Source organism: Myotis daubentonii, chromosome 1, assembly GCF_963259705.1.
Source record: "Myotis daubentonii chromosome 1, mMyoDau2.1, whole genome shotgun sequence".
NCBI classification, from domain to species: Eukaryota; Metazoa; Chordata; class Mammalia; order Chiroptera; family Vespertilionidae; genus Myotis; species Myotis daubentonii.
In genome coordinates, this window is record NC_081840.1 from 25,654,134 (window position 1) to 25,671,844 (window position 17,711).

General features: G+C 54.4%; 1 protein-coding gene across 7 annotated transcripts in view; it reads right to left on the reverse strand.

Moving 5' to 3' along the window:
* Positions 1 to 852: 852 nt before the first annotated feature.
* The window catches only part of SMOC1 (SPARC related modular calcium binding 1), a 202,010-nt gene continuing 185,151 nt past the window's right edge, over positions 853 to 17,711 (reverse strand). For 4 of the 7 annotated variants that reach the window (XM_059691990.1, XM_059692008.1, XM_059692046.1 and 1 more), the window contains exons 8-13: positions 17,138 to 17,330; positions 16,578 to 16,660; positions 14,347 to 14,452; positions 7,797 to 8,041; positions 3,282 to 3,335; positions 853 to 2,805 (exon numbers count right to left, since the gene is read on the reverse strand). In XM_059691990.1, coding sequence (XP_059547973.1) covers positions 2,789 to 2,805; positions 3,282 to 3,335; positions 7,797 to 8,041; positions 14,347 to 14,452; positions 16,578 to 16,660; positions 17,138 to 17,330 — 698 coding nt within the window. In that variant the 3' untranslated portion in view covers positions 853 to 2,788. The remainder of the gene's footprint in view (positions 2,806 to 3,281; positions 3,336 to 7,796; positions 8,042 to 14,346; positions 14,453 to 16,577; positions 16,661 to 17,137; positions 17,331 to 17,711) is intronic. The other 3 variants (XM_059691998.1, XM_059692036.1, XM_059692027.1) reach the window with 3 other exon arrangements.

The following is a 17,711-nucleotide window of genomic DNA, read 5'->3' on the forward strand; positions in this document are numbered from 1 at the left end:
ACCAGTGTGTGAATGGGGAGCCCGTCCTGCTGGGCTGTGGTGGGTGTTAACTCGACAGGACCTGCGACACAGCACAGTGTCAGCACTAGAGGAGGAGGGACCCCTGTGACAACGTTCAAAGGGGTAGACCCTTTCCCAAAGATTGGGAGACGTTTTCAAGGGGAAATACCTCCTGCTCACCTTCACGTGTCAAGGCCGCAGAGTATGGCATAAGGATGTGGAGGAGGCGAGGAAGCCCTTTCCCGGGAAGCTGTGTGTAGAGACGGGACAAGGGGAAAAGACGCCGGGAGCCCTGGAGAGAACGGAGAGCCTCGTCTTTGCTGCCAGTCCTCACCTGAAGTCCTCCCGCTCTGGGAACCACCCCAGCTGCCTTGATCCAAACGTGTCCCCCACAAAACCAGGACCCAGCTGGCAGAACCCCACTGGGGAGCTGTTCCCTAGTCTAAAGCTGCTTCCCAGCCTGGGGTCTTGCAATCTGGATTGCGGCCAATGTGCCCACTCCCACCCACCAGCCTGGAGCCATGGGCTGGGCTGTCCGCCCCCTCCAGTTCTCCCCTCAAAGCACGGCCAGTGACGTTCTGTACTTTCCAGGATGGTTTGGAGGGGGCAGCTGAATGGGTGGAGGCAAGAAGGAGAATTACAAAGAGGACACAGACAGTGTAGGCAAGGGCAAGGGGACCAGTCAGTGTCCTCCCAACAAAGTCTGGTGCCACCTCGTGGCCACAGCTGGGTTCCCTCCAGCCGCTGGGACTTCCTAGGATCAGTGTGGAGGGCACCCAAGCGGGGGAAAACTGGACCTTTTGGGAAATTATGCACATCTAGAAGCCACCCAAAGAAAGAGGCAACAGCCACCAAGGTTTACTCACTTTTATTTGTCATAAAACAAGCTACAAATAGTGTCCCTCCCTCCTCACAAAGGAAAAGCACAAAGCACAGCTACACAGGCGAGGAGGAAGAAGCAGGGGGAGAGCTGGGTTTCTCCAGGACCGCCTTCTCCGTTTTGAATGCTTCCTGCAGGCCCAGAAGGGGGCTGGGTCTCCCGGCAGGGCCGTCCAGTGCCAGCGCGCCCAGTTCTCAGGGTGGAAATGGGCGAGGGCTGCCTTTCTACGTCCCCATGTTGGGATAGGGCCTCCAGTCATCTGGAGATGAACTCTAGGACTTCCTCCAGTACAGCCAGAACCTTCAGACCATGTCACAAAAGGCCATGCTCCTCCCGGAGGGCCCTCCCCCCAGTCAGGCCTTGAGGGGCCAGCTCTCCAGACCCAGGTGGGATACACCGTCTGCAAGGTGGGTGCACCTATGGGAACACTGGGACACGATGCCAAGTAAGGCCAGATTTGCAAGAGCAAGCCCCGGGGGACCCGCCCTCCCTCCCTGCTGCCACAGCTGCTCCTGGGACGAGGTGCCAAGCGTCACCTGCTCTCTGTCTGAGGGCGCATGGTCACCTGGGCAGAGGAAGCTGCTATGCCCGAAGGCGGGGCAGCCCCCACTGGAACCCTGGGAAAAGGTCTGACGAAAGTGAGGCCAGTATTCCCCCAACTGGGTTATTATTCCTGCACTTCCAGGAGAGGCAGAAGTAGGAGGCCCAAGGTCAGGGTCGTGCTGGAATTGGCCTCAAGCCTGGAAGCCCTTAAAAGCATTTGAGGAAACAGGAAGAACCTCAGGGTTAAAAAATAAAACCATTCGGTTACCTACAAGGTGCGGGACCCCACTCCTCCCCCAGGCTGCGCTGATCACGGAGATGGCGGGGAGAGTGGAGGGAACACCAGTGTGGCCGGGCAGCCTAGGAGGGCCCGGTCTCAGAAGCCTCCCCAGAGGGCCTGCAGGGGAGGAGCCCTTCTGCGGGCCCTGCATTCGCCAACGATGCTTTCTGTCCCCTTCCTTCCGCTGCTTAAATACTGACCTCTAAATAAGAGCCCCACTGTGTGCCTTTTTCCTCTTTGCCCTCCCTCTCATGTTTTACACAGAGTAGGTACTAAATGTGGGAGAAATGTTGATGCAAATCCTCTGAGGACATCTGCACAGGGGTCACTAGAATCCTGGTCTGCCTATGGGCCCAGGGCCATCTGGGGGTCTGGGTAACAGGGGGAACTGGTGTCTGAGCTCCCTATTCCCCTCCCTCCACCTCTCCCCCAACACAACCTCCCTTGAGAAGGTCAGCGGCGATGTGTCTTGCCAACCTTGACAGCTACGACGTGGGGCAATTCCCTCCTCCCACCAGAAAGGACTGGGGGAGTCTGCAATATAATCACAGGCCCCCACCCATGTGCACACAGGGTCAGTTTCCAAACAGAATGCAGGTGGGCTGGGGACTCAGCCCTGGGTTGTAGGAAGCTGGGCCGTGTGGCCGGAGCTCCCACACCCAGAGCAGGGAGAGGGAGGGAATAAACAAACAGCAATGCCAACGCCTGTACAAAAGAACTATACAATTTACATATATATTTATATACAGTATATAAATCTCTTTCTTCTCAGTCCCGCAACACCTCCCTCCCACCCCCCCAAAAACCCCTAAAAGTTGTCAGTAGCAGATCCAAAAACTTACAATAAGAGAGAGAATAAACAATCATTCTTCCCTTTCCTTTTCCCACTGTGGTATTAGATATTGGTGTTTACAAATGAAACCAAAAAGAACACACGCAAATAAGAGTTATTAAAAGTGCAAACAGGGTGGGCACCACTCATGTTACAGGGGATGTGGCTGGGCCGTGGCAAGGTCGAAGGTCAGGCGTCTGCTGATCCGTCCTGCCTCCCTGGTCTCGCCGCCTGCCCTTTGGTTTTCTGCTTCTTAGACGAGGCGTCCTACTGAGAAGGGGCGATATAAACAAGAAGAAGGTAGAGCTGGGTTTATGAGAAAGCCAACTACATGGATCCATTTCCCCCAAAGAGCAGCCTTTTCCACCTGCTGCTAGATACGGGTGGGGGCAGGACACAGGTAGCCTAGACTTGCAGATGAGCCCATGTTTTCACCAGCCCATTCGCTGCCACCAGGAGGCATCATCACATGGTAACCAGAACGAGACTGGCTTGCTCTGCACAAACCACACTCGTCCCAGATGCCAGCCTTTCACCTGGGGCTGGCAGAAGCAGCCGGTGCTCATCTACAGGTGGGGATGGTGGGATCCTCACAGCACTAACCAACCTTTCTCCTGTATCCTCAGCAAAAAGAGAAAAAAATTAAATAGGAGGCTAGGTCCTTGGCCAATCCCTCCACTCCCGCTGCAGTACCAAAGCTGTGTGAGGGGGCCCATAGAGCAGACCCCAGAAAGAAGGCAACTTACTGAATGGGTTTGTGCCTGCTCGTTTTCCCTGGGGGAAGCTGCCAAGACTACCACCTGCAACAAATAGGAACATATGACGCTCGAGTGGCCTTGACCCAGGGAACGGGCAGAGCTGCTTCTCCATCCCCTCCAGCCCCAGAAGGAAGTGGACGAGGGAAAGAGCCAGGGGCTGCGCTGTGCTTCCTGTTCTGTGGGTGTCTGCAGCCCTGCTCTGCCAGAGTGAGCTCATTGCTAGCCTACACCTTTAAACAAAGTCCCTTTTCCATCAGGCCAGGCCCCACTGGGGGACTCTCTGTTAGCTCAGAAGAGCTTTGGTGCCAACGGACATGTGCATAACCTTCTTGGTCCTGGTTCTCCAAGTCACAGAATGTCAGGTGGAAGCATCTTTGCGACCACCTGGTCCCTCCCTTTTACTTGACATATCTGGAAACCGAGGCTCGGAGCAGTTGAGTGACTTGACCAGGGTCCAAGGTGTGTTCTGTAACTCCCATTCTGCCACACAGGGAGGCTCCTGCGGGGGGCCCAGGTCTTCTAAAGGAAGAGTGGGCAGTTGGGAGGCAGCACATCAGGAGTCATGTGACTGGAGTCATGTGACTATGCATGTCCGCCACCCTCGGGGTAAGTCTGAAGAATGGGAGTTAGGACCAAGGCCCTGCTGCTCCTGCTCTGCCTCTCATAGGACTGCCCTGAGGATCGAGAATCCGTGGAGGTTGAGAGAGGGCTGTGAGGAGTATGAAGCGTTGTGGGATCCACGCCACCCGCTGGCCAAGTGAGCCCACTGTTCCATGTGCCTCCAGTTATGCTAACCTTCCTGAAGACCTTCCTGAGAGGGAGAGGACATGGGGTGGGCTGGGGCACGGGGCAGATGTTGGTAAAGCCAATTCTACATGGAAAGACAGGCAGCTGGGAAGGGGCAGAGCCATCTTTCATGGACTCCAGCCAGCAGTGCTTCTCCCAGTAGTGAGCTGAGACCTCCGCACCTAGAGGCTCCCGCAGCCACCCCCCACCCGCTGAGACTAGAAGGGACTCACAGCCAGGAGCAATCAGCTCGCCCTGTGAGGCTCACGGCGCTAGTCCCCTCGCCTAAGTCCAGCAATGCATTCCTCAGGGCAATTGTAGGTGATAGTTAGAAAATGGTCACGTCCCCATAGGAGGCTTAGAGATGGCACAGCCTTTATGTGGCGAAGCAAACTCAGACCTGGCTCTGCTTCCGAACCACCAAGGAGGGCAGCGGCCACAGGGGCCTGACCCAGAGCAGGCGGCATCCAGGGCAATTCAAGGGCAGGCTGCCATTTTTCAAAAATGGAGGAACTGGTCTCCACCCTGCCTGTCTCACAGGATGGTGACAATATTCCTGACAAAGGTGCTTTCTAAACTGGGAAGGGTCAGTTAAGAAAGAGGCCTAGACTTTTTCTGCCGCAGAGAATTCTGCTCCCAGTGAGGAGTCTGATTGTTAAAAATACCTGTGTTCAGGAGTCATTTCCAAAAAATTTGGTCCCACAGACCCAAAGCTACATTCATCCCAAACACTGCATCCTTCCCCAAACCCTTCCGTGCCCCCATCTGGCATGCAAGCCCCTCTCAGTCCACCAGAGGGCAGCACATGACACCAGATGACCAAGGCAAGGGCTCCATTCCCTACAACCATCAACCCAAGTGGCCTTCGGAGGCTCCTGGAACAGAGGGACCAGGGAAGTTGCTGTCAGTCCGTGGGTGTGTACCCTTATTACTACTAATTTTCTTTTGTGCATTCACCACGAACCAGGTCTGGGCTAAGTTCTTCACATGCACCATCGTGTTAAATCTAGGAAGTAAATAACATCATCTCCATTTTGCACGTGAGAAGCTGAGGCTCGGAGAGTATAAGTAACTTGCTAAAAATTGCAGGACTGGTAAGAGGCAGAGCTGGAGGCTGCCTTCAGGGCCTGTGCAGCAGCCGGGATTGTCAGACACCTGGTGCCCAGCAAGGACTGCGTGGCCCCGAGGTCACCACACTCTGCCTCCTCTAGGCCTGGGCGCTGTGTGGACCATAACTTCCCTCATGGGCAGGGGACCAAGGGCAGAGTCGCTACAGACCTCTGTGTGTCCATCCCTGCTCTGCTCAGAAGTTCTCCTGGTTAGGCCTGGGTCTACACTAACACTGGGGGGCCTCTTTCCAATATTGGCCTCTGCATGTGCTCTGTGAAAAAAGCACAGATTCCACGTGTGTCGAAGCAGGATGTCACCACAAGGGGCAACCCCCTCATCTATTCATTCACTCATTTGACAAGGTTCTAATGGACTGCTACCAGGTACCATGCACGATGCTAGCGGTAAGGAATTAAAAAGGCACAGCCCATGGCTTTCAGGGGAAACAGAACAGTCAAGTGCAATACAGTGAGATAAGTGCTACTGACAAAGAGGCAGGAATCTCATGAAGAAGAACAGTAATACTGACATTCTATTGAGCTTTCTCAATGTCTCGGGCATTGTGATAAATGCTCTCACTCACTATCTCACTGAATCGGCCCAACAGCCCAACGAGGTAGATGCTATAATTATTCCCATTTTACAGATGGAGAAACTGGAGGCCGGAGCGGCTGAGTGGTGTGTGTGTGGCGAAAGAGCTAGTCTGCGGCAGAGGCAGGGTGTGAACCGTGACACTGGTGACTCCGAGAACTCTGGGGACACAAAGTGGCATCCTCACCGGATGGAAGTGCCCAGGGTGATGAGGTCACTCATTCCAGAACCGGGGCCAAAACCCAGAGATGGAGGGGGAAGGTCCTGAGACTGGATACCTAGGGTGACTCAGCCACTGCCCATGCAGTCCCCGTGTTTACACCATCCACTGAGGGTTAGAACAAGGACAAGGCCCTGGGTCTCCTCCTAGGTGACCTCACCTTTTCCAAAGCCTGCATTTCAAATAAGTCAGCATCACCCAAGTCAGTACCATCAGCCCAGACCCTTCACCTGCTCTACTGATTGTCTCATCTTCGGGTGCATCCCACTTGACACACCCTAACATGCTCAGTGCCTTCCCCGGCCCCTATGCGCACTCTGCTCTCCTTTCCATGCCGCCCACCTCAGTGAATGGCCCCCTGTCCAGCTGTCCATCATCCCCATCTCCACTCAGCCACTATGCCCTGCCTCTCTCAAACCCACCCACTCTCTTCATCCCCACTGGCTTTCTCATAACTTGCGCCTCCCCCACCTCCTGCCTGGATGATGCCACAGCCTCCTGTTGGGTACTGGACCTTGTTCATCTCCATTCTGTTTCCCACGCTGCAGCCAGAATAATTTTCTAAAGCAAAACTGATCTATAGTTTCTTACACTGAGCCCCTTCAACAGCTTTCCACTAACCTTATAAAGTTGAAACTCACCGTGCTTCCTGCCCCGCCCCTCTCCTGCCATCCTCAGACATTCGCTGCAGCCACACTCACACCTCAGAGTTCCTCTCCCACTCGGTGTCCTCGCCACTGCACTTGCCCTCTTCCTTTCCCCTCACCTGGCCTGTCTGCTTCGCCAGCTCCTACTCATTCCTCAGGCACTGGTTTAGACCAGGGTTGGCAAACTTACCTGTGAAGGACTCGATAGCAAATATTTTAGGCTTTGTGGGCCATGTACTGTCTCTGTCATTCCTTCATCTTTTTTAAAAAATTACATCCCTTTAAAAATATAAAAATCATTCTTGCTCACAGACCATATGAAAACAGGCCACAGACTAGACTGGGCTCACAGCCAGGGTTTGCGGATCCCTGGTTTCGACATCAGTTCCTTCAAGAAGTTTTCCAAGGCCGTCTGGCCCCACGCTGACGGAGGTGCCCCTACCGATGTCCCTACGATATTCTGTACTTGTCTGCCTGTGACAGGGAAAATTAGATGTTGGCCAGACTCTATCCTCTCCTCCTCCTCCTGGGCTCCCAGCCTTCCTTGCTGTTGGGTGTGGTCCAGTGACTGAGTTCCGGCCAGTGAAATACGGGAGGTGACGTGTGTCACTTCCAGACTGGCCCATAAAACTCCCCACGTGCACTGCTCCATGCTTTACCCTTGACTGGGGATGCAGATGACTCCATGGTGACCTTGGAAGCCACCTGATAAAGATGGCATAGTCATTCTTAGCTGGGATTTCAGAGTAAGGAGCAATCCCTGCTCCTTCCTTCCCCTACTCACCACACACACACACACACACACACACACACACACACACTGACTTGGAATCATGCTGAACCATTACGTGGAAGAGACACAAATTTCCACTGTGCTGAGCCATTGCATGTGTGGGTCTGCACCTGGCCTATCCTAACACACTCTCACAGCACTTATCACAACATCTGTAAACATCTGCAGATCTGAGGAAGGATGGGGACCTTGTTCATCACTTCCTCCAGGGTGCAGGCATCTAGCATGAAGCATAGCATCCTCCCAGGACACACTGAGTAAGTGAGTAGCTGGGAGTCCATTGATTGGAGAGCCTTTGGTCCCTGAGCCTGGCGGGACACGTACTGGAAGACCAGGAGCCCAGGGGGAGCGCTCACCTTCTTTGCTCACACCCAGGCAGCCCTTCAGCTCCGGCAGCGAGATGACCTTGTCCTTGTTCAGGTCACAGTAGTCGGTGAAGCGCCGGGCGCATTTCTTGGGCTTGGCTTTCTTCTTCACGTAGCGCTTGAAGGGCTTCATCTCCCGCTTGTTGATGTCATTGCTGCTGTTGCTGTCCAGCTGGCTGAAGTACCAGTGCACCACTCGCTCCTCCAGGGTGTGGCTGGGGTCCGGCTCTGAGAACCTGGGCCACGGGCAGATACCCCCACCCCAGACAGCACGGCTCAGATGCCGTAGGAACCATCAGCCCCACCGGATTCTCTCCCGTAGCTCAGGTGGTGGGCTGCGGGCAGCCGGGAAGACATGGCTCCTCCAGCCAGAGACCTCCCAGACCCGCTCAGCCTGTACAGAATCAAGCCACCCTCTCCAGCCCGAGTCTCCAACCTGGATGGTTCAAGTCCAGTGGGTGACTTTATCACATGAATCTGCTTCACTTTCTACCATAGCCGTTCTTGTACAAGATGGGTGCTCGGACATACTGGCCGGCCTTAACTCGCCTGAGAAAACCACAGGTTGGACCTGAACTGTCCTTCTCCTGGCCTAGTGTTCCCTGCCAGACAAGCTGCTCTTCACACGTGAACATGTATGAATGTGGCTCAAATGCATGTGACTATGGGAAAGGGTGCTCCGAGCGCCAGGCCAGGTCCGGGGAGGGCTTCCAGAGTGGGAGGCGCAGCCCTGGCCCCAAGCTGCTCACTGTCTCAGCGACACAGAGCCCCCAGACAGGAAGGCAGGCAGGGAGAACTCGGTGTGAAGTGTGACGTTCCTGTCGCCCATCCCTGTCAGGTCCCACAGGCATTGAGAGAGGCCATTAGGAGGGACACAAGCAGAGGTTCTAAACTGGCCATCCCAGACCTGCTGGAGGCGAGTCCACAGAGAAGGTTGAGCCAGGAGGTCCCGGGTGGGCCTGGCGCGCCACATGCTAACAAGAACCCCGGCGGCTCTGCTGAGAAGCACTGGACCCGAGGAACCACGACAGCCTGCTAGCGTCTGTGGCACAGTAGCAGGCATGGCTCACAGCCGCAAACGTGGTGACCACACGGTGACACTGCCTGTACTTGTAACGTGCGCAGCTCACCCATCGTTTTGTTCACTGATGCCTCATCTTCTCCCCAGAAGGACTTGGGGTACTAGCTAATATTTAAAATGTTTAAAGCCAGTGATGGGTCTATCCCAGGAGGAGACTGAGGTCTCTGACCAGAAGGCCAGAGCCACAGGAGTGAGTATGGACACAAACAGAGGTGCTAAAACTGGCCAGTCCCAGACCTGCTAGAGGTGAGTCCACAGAGAAGTTTAATGGTAGGAGGTCAAGGGTGGGCCCAGGCCCCCGTGTTCAAACTCCTGGGCAACCTTCCCTTGGCAAGGGGCGTAAGACTGAGCTCGGGGGGTTCCACACATCCAAATACTTAGTCTGCAGGGCGCTGGGGCAGACAGGTAACCACCATGCGTCAGAAGCAAGACCAAGGGGCTCACTGCTCCAAAGGGGTCCTAGCTCAGGGGCTTGGGGCCTGCCAGAACATTCTGCAGCCGGGCCTGGCAAGAAAAATATTCAGGGCACTTGCCAACACCTTGGGGTTCCTCGCTGGGGTTTGCTGAGTTTCCCAGACAGTAGGGGACCACCCTTAACCCCTCCCCTATGGACAAGCCAGCAAACTCCCTCTGCTTCCTACCCCCAAGTGACCTCAACGTTTAGGGAAAAAGAAGTTTCATTACTGCTAAGTGCCCAGTCCTCATTAAGTGGATTGCAGTCTTGGGCAGGCTCCCTGGGCACCCTGGACTGATTCCAAGAGAGCGCAATTAGTGGATCTGCCAGCGGGGCCTCATCCTGACAGGTTTAATGCGGGAGGACCTGGGAAGGTGGAGGGACGGGCTGCCTCGGGCTCACTGGGAATCGCTTGTCTGTCCTGGAAGCCAGGCTCGGGAGGTCTTTGGAATAGGCCTTCCAGTTATTCAACGCGGAGCTCAGATTTCTGTCTCTGCCAGTACAGGTACCTGGGTGTCTATTTTACCTGCTACATTCACTTTCAAGCCTGCCCCTGCAGGGTGTACCAGGTGGGCAGCAGGAAAGTCTTTGTCAGGATGCTCACAGTGCAGGGAGGGTGGCCAGCTCCCCGTGGGAGTGCCCTGCCTGCCTCTGCAGCCCCTAAACTCGAGGGAGGACCCACAGTGGAGGAGCCCCAGGAGAGGTGTTCCAGTTACTCCCACCGGGGGTTCTCTAGGGCAGCTGGCGCTGGGTAGGCCCCTCTGGCCAGGGGGGGCATGAGCGTCCCAGGCAAAGGCAGCTAACCTTTAGGCTCGGCATAGCGTAATGTCTACCTAGAGGCTGGAATAATAAAGTCTCAGTCGCTGAGACGGGAAGGAATGAGGTCATCCCGCCTGGACGCCCTGCCAGGAGAGGCTCGCTGCCTCCAGCATGTGTTCCTGGGGCTCCGACAGGCCCAGTTCTCAGCACCTCCATTGATGGAGCTCCCTGCACCACCTTTGGGTCCGTCTGCAGCAAGAAGCCTCTCTTCTCACTTTACAACTCCTAAGAGTTCCCTCCCATGCTGAGAGTTAGTCATTTCGCTCCTGCTCCCTTGTCCTTCCCTTTCTTTTTTTAAAAATTGATTTCAGAGAGAGAGAGAAACATCAATGATGAGAGAGAATCATCGACCAGCTGCCTCCTACACGCCCCCTACTGGGGATGCAGCCTACAATACGGGCATGTGCCCTGACGGGGAGTCAGTGACCTCCTGGTTCCTAAGTCACTGAGCCACACCGGCCAGGCTTCCCTCCCTTTCTTTTGACTTTCCCTCCCTGCCCTGTCTCCCTTGTTCCTGCCCTCCTTGCTCCCCAGAACCTCAAGCCTGGAGCAGCCATGACTTCTGACTGCTGGCCTCCCCGGTCCGCCTCCTGACCTGGCCCCTGGAGGCTCCAAGGACACTTGCAGAGGAGAGGCCCTCTGCGGTCCTGCCAAGCAATGTCCCTTTCTCTCTGTGACACTGACACAGCCCAGCCTGCCTGTGGAGCCTGAGGTCCTCCTCTGTCCTCCCTCCTCCCAGCTGGACTCTCGGCTCTGAACTTCTTTGACCTCCAGACGCTCCCCCTCCCTCTCAAATACAGAGCTCGGTTCTCCACGGGAAGCGGCAGTGCTAAGGTCCTCCCTTGGAACCCAACACCTTGTCCAGGCCAAGCTCCCAATGCATTTACTAGTTAAAGCAAGCATTTCTTAGCTCTGGGAGATGGTGGACCCTTCTGAGAACATAGGTAAGCTTTAGTCCCTCTCCCTAAGAAAACGCACATACACATAGGACTCTACAGATTTTAGGAGCTTAATGGACCCCCTAAACCTCATCCAAGGTCACAGACTCAAGTAAAGAACCCTTGATTTAGAGGGAGGAGATTCTCACCACACCCCAAAGAAGGCTTAAGCATGAGCCTTCCAGGAGACGATGGGGTGAGAGACAAAACATAGTAACACGGAAGGATTTCGGGGTAGTTTCCATATTTCCAACAAAACATAATAGAAAAAAGAAAACTCTGAAGGCATCTGGTTTAAAACTATGTAAATCAGGTTTCTGGCTTCATAACAGCCTTAAGTCCCAGACCTACCAAGCGTCACAAGGTTAAGACCGAAATCTGCTGAGCGTCCTGGGCCAGCCAAACCAGCCGTGAGCACAAGTGGAAGACAGGAGGCCTCTGTTAACTAAGGGGAGCTAAGGTTTCCCCAACAGAGCGAGGAGGGGGGCAGGAGGGCCCCTCCCAGAGTTTCCAAGAATCCCTTAAGCGGTCTTGACTGGAGCCCTTTCCATCGTAGTTAGGCTCCCCAAATTTACCCCCGCCTCCAGGCTATTCCCTACTGAGACCCCCCGCTCTTGTAGCTTTTTACAGTATCCTTTCAATACGTTGACAACTTGCACTCCCAGCTCTAGGCTTATACTGGCATCAAACTTCGAATCCCTCTCTCACACGTGCACACATGATACCCACTGGAGACCAGGATTACTGGAATTCAAAGCTGGTTAGACAGAGTCTGGAGACCCTACATTCAAGAGTGCAATGGTCCCTTCAGATCACTTAGCATCAATTTGCTGGTCCATGCCACAGCCTCCCTACAGGTAAAGTTCCACTTCTACTAAAAGGGCCTGTTGGGTATGTAGGGCATTGAAGTATCCTTGGATATGGTGGGAGAGACACAGTAAAATGCCCTGCCTCTGGGCTGTTTAGGTGGCTGTCCTGCTGACTCCTGCCTCCAGGGATAGGGAAACCCACTAGCAGCGGTTCTCAACCAGTGGGTCGTGACCCCTGAAAATACATCCTGCATACCAGATATTTACATTACGATTCATAACAGTAGCAAAATTACAGTTATGAAGTAGCAACGAAAATAATTTTATGGTTGGGGGTCACCACAACATGAGGAACTGTATTAAAGGGTCGCGGCATTAGGAAGGTTGAGAACCACTGCGCTAGAGCCATGGGCCCCTGGACTGGCCTCCATGAGTCTTCTCCCAGGTGGAGAGGTGGCAGGTGCCACCCTTCTGCAGCACTTTCAGTTTTGCTTCTGGGGCCTGAGCCGTGCCAGGCCTTGGCTGCAATGTACAGCTGGAGAGCCAGCCCCATTTACCACAAGGAAACTTGCTTCGGCCAAGATCGTGGGCCCAGTTCTGCTGTCCCAAGCAGTTTTATAGAAGGTGAGGTGGGACGGCCCGGAGACACTAGCCAAACCAAGCAGACCAACTGAGCTGCATGTGGCATCGGGGCCAGCCCGGCCAGCTGTGCGGGAGGGCGGGGCTGGGAAATGCCAAGTCAGCCACATTCCAGCCTCTTCCTGCAAGGCCATCAACAAGTAACCACACTGGGCAGGAAGGAAGAAACCACAATAAAGACAGTCTCTCCTGGAGGGACCATAGAAAGCCCAGGAGGTTCACATGTCCCATCCCACCTCCCCACACAGTTGCCTTTCTCCAGGGCGAGTGAAGAAAGGACTCAAGCACAGTCCTCCAGTTGGGATCTCAGAACTCAGCCTTTGGGACTGATAAAGGCTAGTTGGGTGCCATGGGAGGACTGATCTAAGGGAGAACTCTGCTTGGTGAAGCCCTAGTGGGAAGGACCAAGAGGATAATTCAATCATCCAAGATGCCTTCATTGAGAACGGCTGCCATGAAAAGACACTAGGCCAGCCCCTCCCATGCACCAGTGACAGGCGTTTCTAGGGACACTCTTCTACTTTGTCTATTTTTAGATTTGGGTGGCACTGCTTTCCCTCTAGGTCAGGCTAGCAGACCAGAAAAGGAAGTAGACATCTCTCTCTCTTCCATTTCCTGCATCTGAGAAGTCTTCAGATCCTATCGATCTCATTCCTAAAGCTTCAGTCCATCATCCCTTCCCCATAGCTGTAGTCCATTCTTCCTCACTCTTCCCACTGACCATTGGGTAGCCTTCCTGTCCCGACTGGCTGCTTTGCCATGAATCACAAGACCCAGCATGATCTGGATGCCGGCCAACTCTGCTGTCTCATCTCCTGCCTGGCCACAGCCTGCTTCCCAACGTAAGCCATGCTTCTTGCAATTCCTTCCACAAGGAGCTACCTCGTTCATATCTCACTACCCTTGCAGCCCCCTCTGCTAGGATGCCCTTATCCCTGGTGCATCTAAGTCGGAGCATTTTCCCATTTGTAAGCGAAGAGGTGGCTCCAACGTCGCCTCCTGTGTAAAGCTTTCTCTCACATGCCCTCCCTCCCCTGAGTCCCTGCAGCACCTTATCTGCCTCTATTATTATACTGACTTTAAAGTGCAACCACGTGATTAGCTATCTCTTCTTCCAGGAGCTCCTCCAGACCAAGAGCTGTGCCCTTGTCCCCGAATGTCCCCAGAACCCAGCGCAGAGCTTACATGAGGGGAGGGCAGAGATGTTAGAGTTTGAGCAAAACTGAAATCTCCATGCCTGACAGGTGAGTGGGGAGGGAAGACAGCCTGCGTTCAGCACTGTCCAGCATCCCTCTTGTCCCTTCTCCCACTGTCCTGAGTAGGACTGTTTCCCACTGGCCTCAGCTGATGTCCAGCTTTAACTGCCAGACCCTGAGCAGAGGTAGGAGAGCCCGGATGTGGTTTCCTTTACACTCGTGTGTGCGTCAAAGAGAACTCAAGTGCTCTGTACCCGCTCCCTGCCCTCCCTGCTTCCATCATATACCATCCTCCTTCCTGCCATGGGGGACTATCACTCCATGTATCCACCTCTGAGACCGAGATAAGAGGCCTTATCAAGATATATTTCTCTGTATCAGACAGGGATCCCTCCACCTATCCACCCACCCTTCTAGCTGTTTAATCATTTAGCAAATATTTATTGAGCACCTGCTATGGGCCAGGCACTATTCTCAATTCTGGGAATAAACACAGCAGGGAAGAAGGACTGACCCTACTCAACCCCTCCCCAGTCTCCACAGCATATGGGAAAGTCAGGGGCCCCACGATCCCCGCTGGGCCCAAGTCCTGCTCACATTCTCACCTCCCGCCTCCAGTGGGCGCTGCTGAGTTAATGGCCTGCACCATGTCCGTGGTGAGGGCATCCAGGAGGCTGGTGATAAATTCCATTTTCTTTCCTTCCGGACAGCCTGAAAAACACGGTGAGGTTTGAAGGCTGACGCCAGGTAAATAATCAAGTAAACAGTTTCCTCGGTGACCACCATTTCCCAAACCTCTCCAAGTCCTTCTTGTCCAGCCAAATCCATTTTGGGAATCGTTTACTGCTCAGATGACTCTCACAAACCTCCACAGTTCCTCTACCTGCAGCCCACAAAGGACCGTCAGACAACATGGATAATAAGGCTTTCAATTTGCTTTCATCCCACAAATTTTTGCTGTGTGTCAACACAGGCACAAACTTTTGCTGTGTGCTAACTGTTAGGGATATAACACAGGGTATAGTGTCCTCATCCTCGTGAAGTTCACAGTCTACTGGGGAACTCGAGCTGGTTCTCTTACAGCGTGACCAGCGGTCTCTGCAGGCAAGGACAGGAAACAGCGGTCTCTCCAGGTGCTGAAGGCACCAAGGTCAACGTTGACATAAATAAATGTACCAGTTTACCTATCCAAGAGCCTCCTCCTTTTTCTCACTTCTCTTCTCATCCAACTTAGATGATAATGATCAAATCTCCCTTATAAACGCTCTCAAATCCTTTGTTTTTCTTCTCCTCCTCTCCTCTATTCCAGCAGGACCCAAAGCACGGATGAACCTTCTCACAGATTTGCTCTTTCCAAGTCGACAGCTCAGTACTGCTAGTGTGCACACCACCACACTAATGGGTGTCCCTGTCAATTCAACGGACCCCGGACACTCCCTACACAGTCCTCCTTGGCGACTATTTCACTCTCTTTCCTTTGCAAGCACTGCAGGTCTCAGTGTACCTTCTGTGCAAATACCTTTTCAGAGAAGCCACAGACTCTGAAGCAGGCTCTCCCTGCCCTTCTCACAGCACCGTGCTCTTTCCCTTCAGAGTTCCTGTCACTGCTATTTGTATGCTTGTATTCATTTATTTGTACACTCTCTGTCTCCTCCACTATGGAAACCTCATGTCAATTTTTGTTGTTGTTAATCCTCACCTGAGGAAATTTTTCCATTGAGAGTGGAAGGGACGGTAGGAGAGAAAGAGAGAGTGGGGGAGAGAGAGAGAGAGAGAGAGAGAGAGAGACATCAATGTGAGAGAGACACATGCTTTGGTTGCCTCCTACAGGTGCCCCAACTGGAGCTGGGGGTTGAACCCTCAGTCCCCTTGACTGGAAATTGAACCCAAGACCCTTTGGTGTGTGGGCTGATGCTCTAACCACTGAGAAACACTGGCCAGGGCCCATGTGTCACTTCTGATCATGCAATGATACTCAGTGCCAGGCACACGGAGAATCCCAATTCACGTTTGCTGAGGAGATGGCTAGAAGGAACTACCCCGGCCTCCATAACTCCATCTTGTAACAGGGTGATTTCTACACACCTCACTTGGAAACCGCACACCTTCAAGAGCCTCTGTTGCCAGTTCTCACACTGGAGTCCTGATGGGGAATGGGGAATAGGGACGGGGAATTGGAAGGGGGGCCCAGCTCCCACAATCACGGGTCCCAGTTTATGCTGATTTAAACGAGTGTTTCAAGCCACCAATCTGTAGTAATCTTCTCATAACTCATTAGCAGAGTACTCTATGAATAAGCAGGAAACCAGCACAGAAGCCTTGTAGAGGTCCTGGGCCCCCACCTGTGTGTCTTGTGTCATAGGCCAGTGACAGTCCTGGGCCACCAGGGATCATCACAAATGCACTTGGCAGGGCAGGCGATAGGCGGTGCCCACATCCCCCAGGACAGCCCCTCCCTGTAAGCTGTCTGCTCTTCACAGCCCTGGGAAAAGGGTTCACAGCACCCAGAATGCTGTCCCGGTCACCACAGGACAGAGAGAGAATGATAGGATTGCAGGGACAGGTTGTAACCCAGTGATCACATGTTGAAAATAAAAAGGTCAGGCAGGGCAAGGAGGAGAGACAATGTGCTCAGGGGCACAGGACTAAGTCGGGACAAGTCCCGGACTGGATGCAGATCCCACAGCTCCTGGCTCCGTGCTCCCAGATGCCCCTGTCCAGCACGCCTGCTCCATCTCACAGACAGGACACAGACCTCAGGAGGGAACACTCTGCATGATGAGGAGGGGGTACAGAAAAAGGTGAGGTGCCAGCAAGGGGCAGCGTCATCTCCCACCTGGCAGCTCCCTGTCCTTGAAGGGGTCATCCACTTCCGTGCTCTTGGCCCTGGCGTCGCTCTCACAACTGGGCATCACGTAGCTGGGGAGAGAGAGATGATGCGTGAGGAGGGGACTTCAGCCACTACTGCAGCAATGATCTGTGTTGTCATGAAGCCTGGAGCTCCCAGGGCTGGCAGGGAAGTACCTCCTGCCCTGGCCAGCAGCCTCACTGAGCAACCCAGCGCAATGTTCCCACTGAGACGTGTCCTTCAATCGTTTAAGCATAGAGATGGCACCGTGTGTCTGTACACGGGATCTTGTTTGATCCATAGGGCCTAGGGACTCAGGCAGGGCAATAGCCTTCTCATCGGTGAACTGGGGTTCAGAGAGGCTACCTACTTTTCCCAGATCGCCCAGCATCCAGGACCCAGATCTGTCAGAACCTCATCTGCCCATGAAGGGAGGCGCTGCTCCCCCAGTGCCTTGATTCCCCCAACCCAGGGCAGTGAAGCTGGGAGGGGCCAGGGGCCAGCCCCAGGATCCACCCGGGGGGACAGGACAGGCTTGGGGGACTTACCGTGTGGAGGTCCCAGGCAGCGGGCGCCCCGTGTCCACCAGCACACACCAGCAGTAGCCCGTGGACTGGTGGCACTGCACCGGCTTGTAGAGCCCCCCAGGGGCGCACTCTGGGATGACAATGCCCTCCCGGGGGTTCTGCCGGGCCTCCTCCAGGGCACTCTGCCTCTCCTGGTCACATGAGTGGACTTTCTCTGCAAAAGAAGACACAGCCTGTGGTTACTATCACTCCCGTGACTCATCGTTGCTGCCCTCCATGCAAAGACCCAGCCTGGTCCCAAGGAACTGACAGCTTGGCTGGCGAATCCTCAGGAAGAGCAGAGCGGTGCCTCCCCGCCTCCAGGGCTCATCAGCATCCACACCCAGTAGGCTCCAGCCAGGGACTGCGGCCACTCCTTACCAGGGCAGCGGTTTGCCAGGGGCTGGGGGGAGTGGGGGGTGCATTTCCCGACTGTTTCAGAGTGGCCCCTGCTGTGCACTGTCTGCTGTCAGTCACCACAGCAGATGCAGGGAAGCCTGCCTGTGGCTCTCCCAAGCCCAGACACAGCAGGACAGAGCCACGGGGCCGCCAGCCT